General features: G+C 50.3%; 8 protein-coding genes across 8 annotated transcripts; 4 read left to right on the plus strand and 4 right to left on the minus strand.

Annotated features, from left to right (window-relative positions):
• Positions 1-312: 312 nt before the first annotated feature.
• VE01_04733 (uncharacterized protein) lies at positions 313-2,798 on the minus strand. Its single transcript, XM_018274201.2, has 4 exons — positions 2,630-2,798; positions 1,978-2,579; positions 1,771-1,930; positions 313-1,725 (listed from the first exon to the last, which is right to left on the minus strand). Exons 1-4 carry the CDS (start codon positions 2,630-2,632, stop codon positions 361-363), a joined length of 2,130 nt encoding a protein of 709 aa, XP_018131009.1. The 5' UTR covers positions 2,633-2,798; the 3' UTR covers positions 313-360.
• Positions 2,799-3,865: 1,067 nt separating this feature from the next.
• On the plus strand, positions 3,866-6,349 carry VE01_04734 (uncharacterized protein). Its single transcript, XM_018274202.2, has 3 exons — positions 3,866-3,997; positions 4,087-4,439; positions 4,517-6,349. The coding sequence occupies exon 3, from the start codon at positions 4,719-4,721 to the stop codon at positions 5,949-5,951; it is 1,233 nt and encodes a 410-aa protein (XP_018130997.1). The 5' UTR covers positions 3,866-3,997; positions 4,087-4,439; positions 4,517-4,718; the 3' UTR covers positions 5,952-6,349.
• A 305-nt stretch (positions 6,350-6,654) lies between these two features.
• Positions 6,655-7,043, minus strand: VE01_04735 (uncharacterized protein; the record flags this gene model as incomplete). The annotated part of the gene is made up of 3 exons (XM_018274203.1): positions 6,655-6,699; positions 6,752-6,849; positions 6,905-7,043. The coding sequence occupies 3 exons, from the start codon at positions 7,041-7,043 to the stop codon at positions 6,655-6,657; spliced, it is 282 nt and encodes a 93-aa protein (XP_018130996.1).
• Positions 7,044-8,149: 1,106 nt separating this feature from the next.
• Positions 8,150-9,983, minus strand: VE01_04736 (uncharacterized protein). The gene is made up of 8 exons (XM_018274204.2): positions 9,649-9,983; positions 9,585-9,597; positions 9,465-9,525; positions 9,249-9,389; positions 8,918-9,199; positions 8,698-8,850; positions 8,494-8,631; positions 8,150-8,438 (listed from the first exon to the last, which is right to left on the minus strand). Exons 1-8 carry the CDS (start codon positions 9,720-9,722, stop codon positions 8,413-8,415), a joined length of 888 nt encoding a protein of 295 aa, XP_018130995.1. The 5' UTR covers positions 9,723-9,983; the 3' UTR covers positions 8,150-8,412.
• Positions 9,936-10,934, plus strand: VE01_04737 (uncharacterized protein). Its single transcript, XM_018274205.2, has 2 exons — positions 9,936-10,412; positions 10,530-10,934. The coding sequence occupies exons 1-2, from the start codon at positions 10,316-10,318 to the stop codon at positions 10,685-10,687; spliced, it is 255 nt and encodes an 84-aa protein (XP_018130994.1). The 5' UTR covers positions 9,936-10,315; the 3' UTR covers positions 10,688-10,934.
• A 120-nt stretch (positions 10,935-11,054) lies between these two features.
• Positions 11,055-13,823, minus strand: VE01_04738 (uncharacterized protein). Its single transcript, XM_018274206.2, has 2 exons — positions 12,724-13,823; positions 11,055-12,671 (listed from the first exon to the last, which is right to left on the minus strand). The coding sequence occupies exons 1-2, from the start codon at positions 13,373-13,375 to the stop codon at positions 11,365-11,367; spliced, it is 1,959 nt and encodes a 652-aa protein (XP_018130993.1). The 5' UTR covers positions 13,376-13,823; the 3' UTR covers positions 11,055-11,364.
• Positions 13,824-14,410: 587 nt separating this feature from the next.
• On the plus strand, positions 14,411-15,693 carry VE01_10775 (uncharacterized protein). The gene is made up of 4 exons (XM_059464226.1): positions 14,411-14,534; positions 14,745-14,920; positions 15,077-15,285; positions 15,340-15,693. Exons 1-4 carry the CDS (start codon positions 14,490-14,492, stop codon positions 15,573-15,575), a joined length of 666 nt encoding a protein of 221 aa, XP_059320209.1. The 5' UTR covers positions 14,411-14,489; the 3' UTR covers positions 15,576-15,693.
• A 396-nt stretch (positions 15,694-16,089) lies between these two features.
• On the plus strand, positions 16,090-18,441 carry VE01_04739 (uncharacterized protein). The gene has a single exon (XM_018274207.2). It carries the CDS (start codon positions 16,592-16,594, stop codon positions 18,284-18,286), a length of 1,695 nt encoding a protein of 564 aa, XP_018130992.1. The 5' UTR covers positions 16,090-16,591; the 3' UTR covers positions 18,287-18,441.
• Positions 18,442-18,640: the final 199 nt, after the last annotated feature.

Consider the following 18,640-nt stretch of genomic DNA (forward strand, 5'->3'; position numbering starts at 1 on the left):
GTCAGTTTTTGGCCTCACAGAGGATTCACGCCGCAACCAATATGCCAGAGACTCAGAGATAGAGTGATAACCCCTGTCAATTTAGATCACATTATTGTTCCTTATCCAAAGCAGCTCCTTTATAGAAACTATGAGAAAAATATAGACGCTCAACTACTCAGGGCCTCAACTAAATAGCCACAGACCCAAAAACAGCGCCACCAGAAAGGTGGATCCTATCTGCTTAAATCACTCGCATCATCACTCAGGTCATGCAGTCTATTTCAGACTTTTAGGGGTCACGAGTAACACAAAATAACAAGCATAGTTAAACTCAAGAGGGTACACAGAGTAGTTCATGATTAACATACTACGCTAAACCTAATTCCTGGCAGCAAACCCACTGACAAGGCCCGTCGCCTCGTCCCTCTCCACACCGACAGAGCTGTAGACTCCGTCCAACACAGGCAACGCCTGGAGCCCCTCCAAAACCTTGGCATAGTCCCCAAAGAATTCATGAGCCCGTATGTCGTCATTGCCATCTTCAGCAGCGCCAGTGATACCATGTCCAAGCGTCACAGCAAGCATCCCACCGACTTCGACTGCGTGTGCCTCGGCGTCCCCATCCTGCTCCAGGAGAAGCGAGTAGATAGTTCCGGTGTACTGTGTTGTCGAATCCGAATTATGGCCTGGGAACACCCATTTCTTGTCCAGAAAAACCGGGTGCCAGGCCGTAATGACTAGGTCGCCAATTTTACACATCGCCTCATCCTCGACAGCCGTCCCCAAGATGCCCACGAGCTTGCGCGTGCCCTTCGGTGTCCAGAGTGTCATATCATTCTTCAGAGCCTTGACTTCGACCTTCGTGCCGTCCGCGAGGGCAACTTTGCACTCGGCCGCGAAACAGGGGTTGCTTCTCATGTTGTAGGATCTCATATTCATCGTCCTATTCATCGAGCGTCCCGTCGAATCCCTCACCGTTACGACCGGTGTGGGCGATGGCAGCGTGTCGAACAGAAGACTGAGCTCCTTGGTCGCCTCCAGGAACAGCGGAGAGTCCTTGCCGTAGCTCTGTGGGCCGGGATCCTTGAAGGAGTTGCGCACCTGCTTGAAATGCGCATTATACATCGACAGCAAGTAGTGGAAGCCCCAGCCGCCGAAATAGCTCGTTGCGAGAGCGAGCATCATCTGTCCCTCGAGGTCCTCCAGGAGCCCGATGTTGGCATCGTCATCGAGGACCATGGCGCGGATGGCGACGATTAGATTCTGTAGCTCGCAGCGCTTCTGTTCAACGTCGCGCAAGTTGGCTTTGGTGCGCTCGTGGGTCTTGGAAATTGGTGCGAGAGAGCTGACGAATTCGCATACCGTGGCGCGGTTACGGTGGAAGTCGATTACCTCGGGTTGCATATTTGGGCTGTCCGAAACACTACAGGATACGAGGCAGTTGCCAGAAGTCTTATTTAGGGGTCTGCATTGAAGCTCGGCCTTGATAAGGGGCTTCTCGTCTTTCTGCTCGAATGGTTCATACTTGAGAAAGATGTCGCGGGATTGTCCATATTGTAAGCCCCCAAGTGGTATGAGTAACTTGTCCTTGGGTGACTGGGCTTGGTCCTTCGGGATTTCCTTTCTGATGTAGTCACCCATGGTCTCGGCCAGTTGAAGCCCTTGAGAAGCCTCAATTGTCAAGGTTGCCGACATTGCAAATGTCGATTGGAGATTGGCAATCGCATGAATAAACACAGTGGCCTATAGCCTGTCAGAGACGTCATAAAAGGAGGTTGGGAGACTTACAAGCATGCTTGGATCGGAAATGTATGCAAAGTTGCCGCTCCCAACTTCTGCAATCGATTGGAGAAGGGAGGAGCCAATCTGGCTGCCGAAGCCAAATGTATGGATTGGCGCTGGGAGATCATACATACGGAGCTGTGTCACATATCCCTGCGGCGGACAGCTGATTGAATTAGCTGGGTTCATGTATATGTTGATCTGGAGCCTTACCCGACGTTCGGTGCACCATCCGTCAGCAGCATAAGCGCAGGCACACTCCCTGGCCGCGGTTCGTCGTCAAACAGACTTCTTCCCTGAAGAATACCCTGCCAGATATTCGTCAAACCATCGGCATGGATATTTTTTATGTTGTTCCAGGCTGCAGTCTTGTTCGATTTTGTCATGGGCTTCAGGCGCTGGACAATCTTGATTTCGTCAGAGAACGTGACTATCCCAAGGCGGTCGTTGTCATCCAAGGTCTCGACAATAGCCCTCGCGGCGTGCTTGGTCAGGTCCAGAACTGTAAGACCATTCACCTCGATCTCTCCCGCGGCTGTTTCTGGCGATGGTGCCTTCGTGGCCATGGAGCCCGAAACGTCAATGACCAGCACAACGTCACATGGCGTCCGGCTCTTCCCCTTCGGAGGATGAACAGAAACGATCACTCCCTCCATCTCTGGAAGGGGATGTAGAGTCAGAGAAACGCTATCGTCCGCTTCATCTTCAAGGGGGTCCGGCTTTTCGCGCTCCCTGAATGGAAGTGTGGTTTGTTCGCCATCATCGCACAGTGTCTTCTCGTCGGCGTCAGGGTCGGCTTTGCGGAAAAGGCCTCTCTGTGGGATGAGTTAGTCATTTGTCTCTGTATTATAGATTAATTATTTACCATGGTTGCGAGTGTTGAAATGTGAGAAGTTGGAAACGGATATATCAAAAAGTAGGCAGACAGTTCGTATTAATATTTAGATTTTAATACAAAGATCTCAAGTTTCACTTAAAATTAAGACAAGATGAAAGAAAACATATATAGTCAAAGAAAGTTAATACGATACTTCAGAATGAGTAAGAACATACGACCCGTTGTTGCGTTCAAAAGGCAGCCTCCAAGGCAGCACCTTCACCGGATGACTGCGCCACGGATGGGGAAAGGCTTGTGCGCATCTCTCACGAACTCACCAACGAGCTGATGATTATTACGCCACGTACCGTATTACCCTCCTCCGTTCTCCGGTACAGGCTGACTTTGAAGTCTAAGCCATCGGAACTCACACCTACAACAATGGCTTGACAGCTCTCTGTCGAATAGCTTCGTGGTGTGCATAAGCGGGGTGAGTTGGCGAGATCTTTGGCAAATAGCTTGGTGGGAGGTAAGCTTACGACCACGTGACAAACACACATTTAATTGTGCTACATTGCTCACATAACTCAAAGAGGTTAGAGTAGATTCAAACAGGTTGCATTAGACCTTGCATAAATCGCGGAGTCTAAAGTGGCCGTCCTAGTCACCTGACTTCGCTGTATCGGCGTCATTGGCGGTTAGTTTAGAAGGGGAGGCGATGATGGAATCTTCGGCCCTAATGACCACATCCCTACTCCGTATGTAGGCGACGCGGCACAACATAAGCCATGTCGAAGGGCGTTAGAGGCTCTCTAGGATCAGAGACGAGGAGGCGAAGGGGAGGGAGCGGGATATCGCGGGGTTTGGTGAGTCGGCGGTGTAATAGCTGAGTCATCTCCGCCGCAACCGAGCCCTGAGTGAGAATTTCGAGGGGGCGCATTGATGACATACATACGCTTAGAAATCCAGCCATACTATATACTAGAGACTGCGGGCAATTAGTAAATAGTCAGAAAACTGTCGTCCCACGGTGATACATACAACATATTACTACGGCATATGAAGAGTACCGCACAGGCACGCACTGTAGAGTACTCTATCCTATCGCGGAACTCGGTGTTTATCGTGGTACGTATTTGCCCCTCCATCCATCGCTTCAGCGCTAGTATCAATCACATCATCAGAACTTTAACTTATCACATGGAATCCCTGGAATTTTACTTAGAACAGTAAGATTTACTAGTCAACCTGCTTGTTTCTTTTGCCAATTGCTAACCTGAATTGTTATTCTATTTATCTAATTATATATTGCACGGAGAGCATAGACGCCGAGCCCCCGGCTGGTGTGGGTGTATTGTATTGTACGTGTGTGTACTCCACGGGAGCGCAGATAGCCGATTAGAGTAACTGCAAATCGTCTGGAACGCCCTTTCCACCTTTTTCCAACTTCTTACTTTGGGTCGCAAACCCCGTTAGCTCTCCTCTAACTGTCCCCGCCAAACTAGAATATGACTAGCTGCTGTCGATTTTGATGTACGGCAGTACTGGACTCCTAAGACCCTTGCTCTGTCTTTCCGCCCCTCATACTTAATTAACGTGGCGTGGCTCTTGACACCCTCAAAACTCCACTCGCTTCCTATTGCCCTCTGATAGCCTCGCCAGCCACTGTCAATCTCTAAACTCGATCTTGGATATCTACGCATACTCCCATATACATTCAGATCTACCCTGCTGCATTGGAGAGCCGCTCAGGATGACCTTCAGTTGGCCCGTTGCGCACGAATTTTCTTTGAGCTGAGACCCTCGGCGGAATCCTTATCCCCGGTTTCACACGGTCTCCGCCGTTGACTTCAAGAGTGTGAGTCTACAGCATTTGTTAAATAGCGAGCGGAAGCCCCGAAATAAATGATACTGGAAGCTGACCAATATGCCTAGATAGCCTCGCCCATTGACATCTATTTAACCCCGAAATTACGTGGCGGATTCCTCTTGACATACACCTTGCGAATTCCCCGAGGGTTTCCGCGATACCTCGATATTCCACGACGTAGTCATAACGAAGATAGGCAGGAAGCCACCCTCGATCTCGGAGTTGACATTCACAACTCCGTCGAACTACACACATACATCTGTCGGAATGGGTGTGGAACGCCCTCCAATCCAGAATAGTGAGGTCTATGTCCTCAATGGCCGGACACGGCCGGCGCCTCCCTCACCTCCCACGCCCTGCGAGACAAGGGCAATCTCCCCAGTACCAGATAAGCTCATGACCATCGCCCCTTCAGAGGTAACTGGCGCTTATCCGGTTCTCGAAGCACGCCTCGCCACCGCGGTGCATGTTCTAAAGACTGAGGCAAAGGCCTTGTCATATCTCGCGCGCCTATACCAAACAGACTCAATCGCAAGGCAGGGTTTCAATGAGACGGTGGAGCTGATACGGAGGGCCATGGAGATGAGAGGGAAGCTGGTAATCGTTGGAGTGGGCAAGAGCGGACATATCGCGAACAAGCTCGTGGCAACGATGAACAGTCTCTCCATACGCGCCACATTCCTCCACCCCACCGAAGCGCTTCACGGCGACCTCGGCCAAATAGACACCAACGACATCATCCTCTTCATCACCTTCTCCGGACGAACCCCCGAGCTCCTCTCCCTCGTACCCCACCTCAACCCCGAAAACGACCTAATCGTCCTCACCGCACACACCCACCCCTCAACCTGCCCGATAATCGACCGCCGCCCCTCGGCCATCCTCCTTCCCGCCCCCATCTCCGAATCCGAAACCACCTCCTTCGGCATCTCCGCCCCCACAACCTCCACAACCATTGCTCTCGCCCTCGGCGACGCCCTCACCCTGGCCATCTCGCGCGAACTCCACGGCACCTCCGCAACCTCCGTCTTCGCCACCAACCACCCTGGAGGAGCCATCGGTGCCTCCTCCCCTCCTCCTGCCGCTAAAACCAAACTCGCCGAAATCGCCGTGCCGCTCGCTGATATCCCATTCGTTGGCGGCGGCTGGGGCACCGCCCTCGCAACCCACGTCATCATCGCGGGATACCAGTCCCCGTCGGGGTGGGTGCGGTACTGCGAGAACAGTGTTGCACCGCCGCGGCGGATCAGGCGCCTCCAGCCGGAGGATATGGATAAGCTGGCTACGAAGGTGCGGGGGCTGGTGGTGACTACGCCGGAGTGGATCGTGGTGAGGGAGGATATCTCGGTGAGGGAGGCGATTGCGTTTTTGGAGGCTGCGAAGATGGAGTCTGCGAGGGGAGAGGCGACGTATGATGATGATGCGGTGATTGCGACGGCCGTGGAGGGGAAGGTGACGGGCGTGGTGGAGATTGCCACGTTAATGTCTCAGAAGTCGTGAATGCTATTTTAGATGGCGGTTGGACTTGGTCGAAGGGTCCATCTTTTGGTTTATTTCCTTTGGAGCATGCTATTATGCTTCGCTCATTGAGCCATTGGTCCGCGCTGATGCGTATATGAGTGGCCTTTTGGAGAAGCGGCATTGGCCCAGACAAAAATATGTTTTGGAGCTGGCATTTTGAAAGATTTTACGCAACCCAGCCTAATAGGGTTTTTTGGGGTGTGGATATCGCCGCCTCGGTTTAGTTGCTGGCGCTCGCGTGGATAGAGATGATAGGCGGTGGGATATTTGCTCTTTAGGTTTATATATATACATAGCTACGACTTGACGAATTTGGGAGATGCGTCTCCCCCCCTGCGTCAGCTTTTTATGGGGTTTAGGTTCATTGTGTGGGAGTATCTTGTGATTTACTGTCGTGAAGTTAAATTTTCTATTCATAACCATTCTACGACACTGTTTATTTCCCAAACAGCATTTGTCAAGTTATCTCACAAGCATGGGTTAAAATTAAACGCCCAGAGTGCTTTTCTCTCTGAAATAAGGGTTATATTTCACTGGATCTCTTTCACACACGTATCCCATTGTCTGAAATCCCATCCTCACCTCCTCACCATCTGGCCTTCATGGAATACTCAGGCCCTAGCTTCCCTCCTAAAGTTCTTGATGCGGTGGCTGGTGACAAGAAGCAGGGTACAAACCACGCCTATTTTTCCATTGGTTTGCAAGAGTAGGGTGAGCTTGGCGATGGCTATTGACAATTGTTAGTAGCGCATGTAAGAGACCAAATCACACGTTCTTACATTCTGTACGGAAATATCACAGCACGACGCCACTTGCTTCAGTACCCTGCAGTACTCTTTCATATAGGACTCAGTAATGATGATCGCTAGCAGTCTGGCTAGTGTTCATGTGAGTTTGATTCTGTTTAAAGAGGCATTTTAGAAATAACCTACAGGGTTCGAAGCAAGGGCCTTCAATAGGGCAGCAAGTTGGCGCATGATATCTAGGTTGGTCGCAAGCTTTTTTGTCGTCGCTAAATGCTGGGGCAGCAAGTATGGCGATGGCGAAGAGGGCGCCGAATTGAGTTCTCATGGTTGCAGGATTGGCGTTGCTTAAGTTTAAACAGGAGAATGCCAGTAGCGATGATCTATTAAGTGGGAGGAGGGAGGTTCCCCGCGCCCTTTATACAAACACAGCATCTGGTAAATCTCAGCTGAAACATAACTAGGGCCAGTAGCTAACTCTTGAGACCAAGGCTAACTGGCAAAGTCTTACGGGTTACTCAGAGGAAACTAGCCATTCAGACCTATGAAGCGAACAATGAGGCAGCTGAATAGAGAGAAGAGAGAAATATCCGAGACATTCATACTAATAATCTTAGCAATATTGTGTACCTGCAGCATTCTCACCCATTTTAGGGTCTTTGTCTGCTGAACTGAAGAGAGTTAAGACGGCAAAAATATTTAATTTTAGGGTCCTTAATTTTATGGTATGTATTTATTTTCCATAATTGAAAGGATTAAGCCTCGCCCGCCGTCTACTGCTGCAACCCATGATAAGGTGCGTAGTATAGGCTACACCTATTATGCGATTGGTTTACAGTCCAAGGCTATGTTCCGCTATTGATGATTGTTAGAATTAATACACGATATCCAAACATGCGTCCGTTCTTACCTCCTTTTCATCAAGACAGCATGTTGCCACCTGCTTCAAGCCGCTGCAATAGCTCTTGAGACGAGCATCGTCAAATTGTAAATATGGTAGTGAATCTAATGTTTATATAAGTATAACCTCTTTCAAATAAATAGTATTTAAGGGCTGGTTTAGGATGTGAATGCTTACTGTAAGTGCATTGGCCATTATCAGGGCAACACTACGGCGTAATATAATCCCTATTATCTTCGGTTTCCCGACAGGCAAGCTCGGCGGCGAGGGCAAGGCCAACGAGACCAAATAGGGAAATGATTGAGGTTCTCATGCTTGCGGTTTTGGCGCTGCTCTGGTTGGAACTTGAAGATGCTACCTATGATGTAGGAATGTGACAGTGGGTGGATGTTTATGTGGAGGGGGGTGCTCGAGCACTCTTTATAGGGGGCAATAAAATGGTGGCGACAAATATGATTTTGAAGGCAATGTTTGTAAGGGATGTGTGGCAAAACAATAATGTGAGGCAGCAGCAAACATAAAGAGGTTTTCTTATATAAAGCCATTAATTTATTAACCGCCCGAGACGCACCATAAAAAATATATTTCTTTCTTGCATTTTTTCAACTCCATTCTAAAAACCCATTCTTCATCCAGTCGTATGCGCTGCGGGTATCATACCATCTACCCCCACTCTTCTATACCTCGTCATTACAATTTTATCCCACTTCAATCTATTCCCGTTTCTTTATTATTTCGCTTTTTGCGATATCATCCCCGGTCTATCTGACCCGCATTTGGAGGCCCATAGGCGTCATTAGTCAATGCTCTCGGGAGCCGCGCCTGTTTAGTCACGTAAGCTTCTGTATTTTAGCTAGTTGTTTCCCGTTTGGCTTACTCAATGTTCCATAACCAGTCCTGATAATATTCGGCGTAGACCGAGGTCTCCTCAGGAACAAATCGATAGGCCAGGCGAAACGACCCGCAAGAGGTTCGCCTGCTTCTTCTGATGTTAGGTACTCGACGAGGGCGATGACTAGATATGTTAGATCGACTTCAAGTACGATTATTGGCTAGATTGAAAGGAAGGGATAAAACATACAGATATACGCTCCAATGCCGGTAAAAATATGCCACCAGCCATGCAATTCAAGAAGGAACGAAAGTGGCATGCCGATTGTTCGTTTCGCCTGCGTGAGCCAGGAGCAGGTGATATTATCGATATTCCAAATGACATATCCGGAGATAAAAATCACTATTTGCACCATAAGCATCCCCCCAACTCTTAAACCCGAGCCACCACGAGAACAAAGAAGACATACCTGAGCCCCATCGAACGAGCTTGCGCACCTCCTTCTTCACAGCTGGGTCTTCGACGCGGTGGCTGATGATCGAGCGCGTCTTTGTCCCCACAAGGACAACCATCACGCCAAACAGGATGGAGTGCCCAACTATTTCGTCGGACAGGCAGTGCCACACGGAAAAGACGGTTAGGAAGGCAGCGAGGCCGAGGCCTTTGAGAACTGCGTGCAGTGGCGTGTCATCATACGTGTAGACGCGATGCATGACCGTCGCCGTAGCGAGCAGCATTGATAGGTCATCCGCTGTGACTTGTTAGTCTCGCGTGCTTCTGTATATGGGAAGGGGACAAACCCCATTGCGTGTAATATATGTTGGTGGCGTGGAAGACCGCGCTGCCGAAACCGACGCCCATGATGCCGAGATATGGGATGTTCCTGAGGAAGGCATCCTTACGGCCCCAGTTCTTATAGATCCCATGAATGGCGTATAAAACTAGGCTGAGTGTTAGTATGTGTATTTACCGTGATTTTATGTCCGAGGGTGCCGGTTTGGGGTATGGCGACGTACTATACGTGAGGTTTGTGAGGGTGTTGATGAGCTCTGCGATATATCGTGTCACGATATAGTCCTATAGAGATGTCAATACCGGATCAGAGGAGCCATGCCATGGCTATCTTGGCAACGCACCTCCTCGCAGAAACTGTAATGCTTGTCAGCCTTGTTGCCAATAACGGGCGTTTGGATTTCTCACTTTGCCTTGGAGCTTGTTGGGCCCCAGTATGGATTGTACGGCGTATCTCTATAAGACCAACCCAAAGACGCCATGATTTCTATGTTATATAAGTTCGAGCTTGGCTCTGATCCCAGCCGCTCGTGGCTTTGATAGCTGAAGTTTATACTTCAAGTGTGGCGAGTCTCTGACACCTAATAGAGGCTAGTTGGAACCAGGAACCATAACCAGTCGAATGACGCAAAACGTAATTTTATTGGCGGTTGATAAAGTATTATTGGAATTAAACAAGCGCCTGTGTGCGGCACCAGACTTCCAGTATATATGGATGGGTTTTAAAAAGGGACCATGACTTTTGTAGCGACGTTCCGAACTTCCCGCGCGCTCTTTGTCGTCACCAGTGCCTGACGACGACTGCCACCACGCGTCTACCCTTGCAGCTGGGCCGCCCCTGATAGGCCAGGAATTATGGAACCAGGGTCTCAATGGTTAACCAATCAAACGCGACCAAAGTGTGCTTACTGAACGTGCCGAGGTAAAAGGTACGAAGTGCTTGGATCCTGAACCGATGTCATATCCGGGACTCTGGGGAAAAGGTGAAGTGTGGAGAGTTAAGTAGTGTGATAACTTCCCCTTCTCGACCACATTTCTTGCATTCACGCCCTATATACGCAATACACAGCTCAACATGTCTCAACAATTTACTCCCGCAGATGTTGCCCAGCACAACAACCCCGAGAAGGGCCTCTACATCATCGTAGACTCGAACGTCTACAACGTCACCGGTAAGCCTTTCCACATATGCGCCTGGAAAAAAGAGCCGCGGCATTCTCGAACAGCGCAACTCTTACGCCGCTGGTCGTACTCCTATAATTTGTGAGCTTGACTGACATCATATACAGACTTTGCCGATGAGCACCCCGGTGGAGCCAAGATCCTCAAGCGCGTCGCCGGCAAGGACGCCTCCAAGCAGTTCTGGAAATACCACAACGCCGGCGTGCTCAAGAAGTACGGAGCCAAGCTCCAGATCGGGACCGTTAAGGACGCCGCCAAGTTATAAGCGCTGCAAGCTTAGAGGGCGTTGTATTTACACCGTCGAGTGAGGGGCGTACATGACGGAGGCACGGAGGCGCATTAGTGCCTGGATGTGTGTTGTCATTCAGGTGATGCTGCGGACCAAGGCGAAACCGAGGAGGACAACATAGGTTCAAAAGGCGACGTGTATGAAGAGAATGGGAGGCAAGGGAGTGATTTGCAATGCATATATGATTTCGAACCATTGCGACAGCATATATACAATAGACCATACTGTTTCTGAACATACTAGCTCATTGACCCGCTCTACGTGAACACTGATACGTGACAACTACTGCCAGCGGATGTGAATAGGAGGGAGAGTGCCATCTTATATCCATAGCACCCTTTAGCACCGGCGTCGATAAGGCAGGATTTTCAGGTAATAGTATGGCATAATTCAATCTGTCTCACTTCACAGGATTATATCAATAACACATTAGTATATCTTAGATGCCATTATATATTCATGCTCTATGCGCTGCGTCAAACAAATTATCAAACCATCATGCCACATCAAGGGTATTGTTCAATCAAATCGTTCCGCCTCGACAAGATACAACCATACAAAGCACAAAATGAGGAGAGTCAGTAACACAATATCCACCCAATCCGTCCGATCCCAATCCAATTGTAGACCTAGCGCCATATCCGTAACGCCGTCTAGTCTTTTCCCGCCTCGCCGGTACCGTCCTCCTTCTTACCCACCGCGTTCATCGCCCATCCCATCCAGCTCGCCCGCTTATCCGCCTTGGCTGTTGTTTCGGCCTGGTCCTGTACTAGTCGCAGAGGCCGTGGCTTATTCCCAGCGAACGTAGCCTGCCTGTCCATCGCCCGTGGGGGTGAGTTTCCAGGTGGCGGTGTGCTCACCTCGCCAGTGTGGCTGGTGTGGCTAGTCTCCGTGCTGGTCGTACTTCCACCGTCACTGGTACCACTAACGCGGCTGCCAGGGAAATTGCCAGAAGATGGTAGTGCGAAGCCACCGCTTGGTGCGCGTGCTGCTGCATTGGGGTTTCCGGCTGCGGCCGGCGGCGCAAAGAAACTCGTCGAGTTGCGTGGCGTCTGAGGTCCGTGAAGCGGTGGTGAAGTTGCGGTGGGGCCTTTGTACATTGCGTTTACGACGCTGAATGCTCCCGAGGATATCTGCTCGCTTGCTGGCCTAGCCTTACGAACCGACGCGCCGCGGTTCAGGTTGAACGGGATTGAGGGTGCGGTGTCGGGGTCGGTCAGGGCCGAGTGAGCGGCGGGCATCTGGGACATTGGTCGAGGCTTTGGACGAGTCCCGCCAACAACGGACTTTGCGCGTTGCAGGATTGATGGGCCACCAGCGGCTTCCTTGGGAGGCGGTGGCGGCGGAAGGTCTTTATTGGTGTTTGCTTGGACGGTTCCGGCAGCTCCCGGCTTGAAGTCAGAGGACTGATCGAGGATAGCCTCGAAGTCTTGATGCTCGAGGAGTCGCTCGATAATCTTGTTAATGTAGAGTGTGAGTGCCTTGTTCTGTTCCTTGCTGGCCTTGAGCTCAGCTTCCAGGCGTCGATAAGCCTCAATATCGCCGTCTGCCACATCAGAAAGTTCGTCCGCCAGACTGGAGCCACCGGTGCGGCCTTCGAGTGCATCAAGGGCATCGGCGCGGGCCGGAGAGGACATATACCCAAAGTCCGACTTTGTGAAGTCGCCGTTGAGAGTTTTCTCGGAGAGGAGGAGTTGGAAGCTTTCGTTGTCTTCCATCAACCGGGCGTTGGTCATCCGAGTCTCTAGAAGTTGTCGTTCAATCTCTTGTATGCGGCCGCCACCCATGTTCTCCGATTCGACTATCTTTATTTGGGCTTCCGCTATTTCTAGCCGAAGGGACTCGATCACACGATCTTTTTGGAGGAGAAGTTTAGAGTTATTTCGAGAATCGCTGCGATTCAAGGACGACGGAGGAGCAAAATGATTGTTGCTTTCGATGCTCGGCGATGAATTATTGGCTACGTTGGGGGTTAGTAAATGGCATGTCAAGGGAAGTAAGGGGTAACATACAGTGCCTGAAGCCTCGCCCCTCACTACGAGCATCATCGTCCCCATTGGCCTTTTGGCTTAAACTCTCCTTTAACCTCTGAATTATCACCTGCATCTCCTCTTCTCGATTACCCATCTCCTCCTTCTCCTTCGTCATTGATGTTCGCTCTGCCTCGTATATTGCCCCCATCTCCCTCATCTGCCTGGCGGAATCACGTTTCTCATTCTCCAGCGACTCGACCCGTTCCTCCTCCTCATGTAATCTGTCCTCAAGCTTCACTTGCTCTTGTAGCGCATCTTCTAGCCTGGATTGTAATACCTCTGTCTCTTTCTGGAACTGTTCGGCTCGGATCTCGGACAACCGCAACCTCTCCTTTAGCTCGTCCATCGCAGCAATAGTCTCGGCTCGAGCTTCCTCGGCATCTGTAGCGCTGCTGCTGTTACTCAAGCCCGATGCGCCAACAACAGATCGTCTAGCTGGGTTCCCAGCCGACAAGGCGCTGCCGCGCAGCGACCTCGTCCTAGGGAGACCGCCATTTGGTTGCGACGAAGGTGAGGATGGTGTCGGAGAGCGAACAGGCGCGCGATTCGATGGAGTAGGAGACGTGGTCGGATTCGTAGGCCGACGCCCATGTGCGCCTGTTGGCGGTAGCTTCTTGTCAGTCCCTGACATTGTGTTGGCAAATGGTGTTGTCGCGTGGGACCCCGATAATGTCGTATCTTGAAATGGGTTGACGTTCCACGTGGTTACGCGCTAGAGTAATGTTGTACCTTGGTGTTATGGGGCTGGACAACGTTGAACATCAACTTTATGACCTGCAGACACGGATATTTAACAATTATGTCGCGACTTGGTTGATACGATTCAGAAGACAGGTGTGTTATGTTTGTATGGGCCACCTGGTTGACTTTTGTGGTTCATGGACTTGTCTGATTCAGTGGTGGTCCATGCGAAATTGATTAACCCGTCTCATAAATTGGTGATCTTAAGAGTCAATAAACGGACGTAATATCCCCGCGTTTCATTCTATTGAAACATGGCCACCTTTGTGAAATGTCTTATGGTTCACATGCTCTAGGCAGTTAAGATAAAATATTGAACATGGTTTATTAAAGTGAAGTGCTCAGAGTTATGCGTTAGGATAACCGTGCCACTAATTTCCTCAACATAGCCGGACGTTTTCCAGAACATTTACATACAGGGGTCATTTTGAGAATTTCCCATATAGGCTGCCGCCTCAATCTCTCCCATCAAGATGGAGATGGCTTGTGGCAAACGCGTAGTGAAATGGTTCCTGGACTCACAGAGACGTGCAATATCCAGTAAAGTCAATTCGTGTCGTGGAAAGCCGTGGATACCAAATTTAAGCAGGCTAGGAAAATTGATGGAGTCCATTTCTATTAATCATTCCTTCGAGAACGGTAGAATTTATTTACACTTCGTGGAACACGGTCGATGTCGACTGGTCATTTGTAATTTCTATTGATAGACCAGAAACAGGTATTCAGACAGGTGTGATATTCCCAGCCCCCCTGTTTCAAATCACGTGTACATTATTATCAAGCCTTATCCGTCACCTTGGCACGTGACACATAACCCCGTGATCTCTCGTAAGCGATTGCTTTGCAAGCTTTGCAAGCTTTTGTGGGCTTAGGGTTCGAAGTCGCTAGTGGGGCTTTTTGATTTCAAATCTTGAGCAGTGCATATCGTAAAGGCAAGCGGATTCCCTCGCCTCCGCCCATCTCTCAACTAATTCACGACAGCAACATCGACGAAATCATTCAAAATGGCTCGCCGTCCTGCAAGATGTTACCGCTACTGTAAGAACAAGGTACGTTGAAACTGTTGCGATGTGTGGGAACGAGTGACGAGGGATCGAGGGACGGGAGGGAAAGGACGGGTTGTGCGATGAATGGAATCTCGACGACACCAGCGACGTCTGCGAGAGCGGCGCCCGTGGAAAGATTTGGATGGAATTTGCGTTCGATCGAGAGCTGCGAGATATTTGGAAGATTGGTAGCTAACTTGAGTCTCTTCACAGCCTTACCCAAAGTCCCGTTTCAACCGTGGTGTCCCGGACCCAAAGATTCGCATCTTCGATCTTGGCCGCAAGAAGGCAAACGTTGACGAGTTCCCTCTGTGCATTCACTTGGTTTCCAACGAGTATGAGCAGCTGAGCTCTGAGGCCCTTGAGGCTGCCCGTATTTGCGCCAACAAGTGAGTTTATCCAATACAGCGATACCCATCAAGCCCGAAACCAGAGCCTCGCCAGAGTCGTCAACAGAGCACTGTCAGACGCTACGCGAGTTGCATGGCAATGGGCTTTCGGAATGCGCGTTTGAATTACAAGGCATATACTGACAATAAATAAAGGTACATGGTCAAGACCTCCGGAAAGGAGTCTTTCCATCTCCGCGTCCGCCCTCACCCTTTCCACGTCGTCCGCATCAACAAGATGTTGTCATGTGCCGGTGCCGATAGACTGCAGACTGGTATGCGTGGTGCTTGGGGAAAGCCCAACGGAAGTGTTGCTCGCGTCAACATTGGTCAGATCATCCTGAGTGTCCGCACTCGTGATTCTAGTAAGTTTGCCCTTGGAATGGTCTACTACGTCAGCAGCTAACCAACCCACCTAGACCGCGCCGTCGCTATCGAGGCTCTCCGCCGCTCCCAGTACAAGTTCCCCGGTCGCCAAAAGATCATCGTCTCCAAGAACTGGGGTTTCACCCCTCTTCGCCGTGAGGAGTACATGGACAAGAAGAACACCGGAAAGGTTTTCGTCGATGGTGCTTACGTCCAGTTCTTGAGCACCCACGGCAAGATCGCAGACAACGTTAGGCGTTTCCCGGCTGCTTTCGCCGAGACTGCTTAGATTGTTGTTGTTGGGTCATGACGGGTGGATAAGAACGGCGCATAATTGCTTTCGATGGCTGCAATGGAAGGGTTTTTGAGTCAAAGGTGCTCGTTTCATTGTAACTATGAAAAATAGCCATGATATCCTTCTGCTGCTCCCCTTTAGTGATTTGAGTGATTGATACCTGTGTTCCCAGTAGATGGCGGCCCGGCTTTCCGGCTCACGGGAAGTATTGAGACCGCCACGCCACTGAGATGTGTCTACTACCATACCCCTGTTATTATGAATTCCTCCCCATAAGCCAAATAATTCGTAAGAAATCAGCGGTGACTTGAGGTTCGTCCACATCTTATATCAGTTGGGTGATAAAGATGTATTCATTGGTGCATTTGAGCTTACATCCCGTCCCCTGTTTCTTATCGCTTGCTCGTATCGGTCGATGGTGTCACTGCCGGCCAGTACCGTCGCTCGCACTCTGAAGTCGAGTGAGTAATCAAACGAGGTAAGCTGAGAATTTACAGTAAATACGACTCTATATAATTCAAATCACTCTTAAGAGTCCCCGGGAATCGATTTTATGTATGGTCGCGCGCTCTGTTGAGATTGTTTCTATAAGAGCAAGCACAGATTGGCACCAAGACAGCAGGGTTGCTACTTCACGCGGACCCAAAGTGCAGGGAAGGGACCCCCGCCTCATATTGGTCCACGAGAACACCATCCATCGACAATACACACCTCCTCACCGCGACATTAACCATTCTATTACCATACAAACCAGCCTTTACGAATAAACTCTCTGCATATATTGTTTAGTTGATACCCAGACCTTACGCTTGACCACCCATTACTATTATATAGCTATCTCCTTTGCATTAGTTGTTGACCAGCCGTGTCTCCTCACGCACGTCATTTGGCCTCCTCAACAAGACTGGCCTCCCATCCGAAAGCACGTCGCTAGGGAAGATATATCAAGTTGAAAGTTTGAATACTATAGGCAGCCACGGCTGTTGTCGAATATACTATCAAACCGAACCATGGCTTTCCGCCAGTCAACCCACTACGCCCCACAAAGGACATACACGACACCGGAGGAACCCAGGCTCGATGGGCCTTCCACCCAGCCAGATCAACAACTAGAGGACTCCCAGGAATGGATATTATTCTCGCCGGCGCCGGCATCAACTACAGATCGTACACACACAGCAACAACAGCTAGCACGCGACACACTGTTGGTCGATCAAGGCTGAGCGACTATGGCAGTATCGACACCGCTGGCAGGTCGTACGAGTATGACGAAGATGTCTCCGAACACTCGGAAGCGGTTGCAGAAGATGATGAAGAGGATGGAGAACTTGATAGTCTAGATAGCCATCTGCTCGAGTTCAGAGCGGAGAGTGCCTACGGAGACGGGAATCCTGTATTGCCTACTCACGACGGGCTGGGGTCTTTCCGACTCGATGGGACTATGGGGGAGGGTGTCCAAGAGCAGTTATACGCGTTCGAGAGATTTAACCCACGACGAATAAGGCGACGAAGGGAAAGCCTTGAGCTTGGCCAGCGAGAACTCGAGAATGAGACGTCCGCTGATAACGAGCAAGTGAGGAGGATTGAGGAATGGAGACTAGAGCAAAGCCGGGCACTGCTTGATGAGATACAGAAGGAGACGCGTCGGAGGAGGCAACCTGCGTCAAGTACAAGGGCCAAATCAGAGAGGGACTATCACGACGAAGAAGTAGCAACACTAGGAGACCTATCCGAAGTTGAGACTTCCAAGCCTGAAGAGGGTATGGATACGGAGGAAGGGGAAAGTTTCTGGACGCGTATTACGAGGAGGGTCATCCATGATCTTATGGGTATCGACGACCGACTTCTGTCAATACTGTTTGGTGAGGGCCTGTCGGAAGAGGTAGAGCGAGAAGCTAGCCGCAGGGACTGGTATGCTGGGATAGACAGGGAGCAAAGCGATGATTCATGGGAATATCGACTTCTAGGGAGAATAGCACGTGAACTTGGATTGCTCGTCAACCAGTTATCGGATCACCCTGGAGCATTCTCTACCTACCTTAAGGTTCAGCAGCAGCCGTTGCCATATGCTGGCTTGCCTATCATACCGGAGACAGGTGCCAATACGGAGGATGGGCCTCAAACCCAAGCTGGCTCGGCTTCGGTGCCACTCTTTCAACCAACTATTCCAAATACCGCAAACGCCATGGACTTTGCAGCCCCTCCAACTCGATCCGCCCAAGACGAGCAGGGCAGCGCAGGCCCGTCTAAATTTCGCTCCCAGGGATATCAAGAGTCGGACGAGGCCCACATTGGTTTCAGCAAGGAGGAGTGGGAGAAGCAGCTTGATATCGGACTAGTATTCAGCTATCTTAGGTCGCGCTTCACTAACGGAAAGGAACCTACTGTATCCTCGCACCTTACCGGTTCTCGAACCAAGACTAGTCCGCAAGACGCAGCTGCAAGGGCAGCACGTGTCCATCAGCTGCACCCACTCGTGTCGAGGCCGAAGCCCTCCGAGCGTCGAGCATCATACAAGGTTATTGTACCTAGTGGCCCGATCCAGCAGCGGCGAAAGAGCACGAGTTGCGCAAGCCAGAGTACGAAGAAGTCGGCAAGGAGGATCAGTGGCTCTAGCCGACACTATTGGGATATTAATGGGAGTATTGGGTCTGGTTCATTGGCTGCATCCACCGGTGGAATGGGAGCCTGGGGCGAGGTGTAGGTTGGGGGCTATGGGAACAGGTAAGCATATTTTGGTGTTTGACGGAGGGAACGACAGCGTTGGGCGACGACTTGGATAGGCATTTCTCATCTCATCGTATCATTATTCAGGGCGGGAAGACAAAGTATATAACATAAATACTATATATTTTTTACCACAATTCTACTGCGGCTGCCTATTTGGCGAGATATAATACTATGTCAAGACGCCCCATGGTAATTTGTTTAGCTGGATGTATATTCGCCAACGGTTGGAATTTACCATGTCAACGGCTCCATATTCATGGGAGTTTGTACACGGGACACAATGCAATGCGGGGATCTCACCCACATTTCCCCCTGCTGATGTGATGGG

This window comes from Pseudogymnoascus verrucosus, assembly GCF_001662655.1.
Source record: "Pseudogymnoascus verrucosus strain UAMH 10579 unplaced genomic scaffold scaffold_18, whole genome shotgun sequence".
NCBI lineage: Eukaryota > Fungi > Ascomycota > Leotiomycetes > Thelebolales > Thelebolaceae > Pseudogymnoascus > Pseudogymnoascus verrucosus.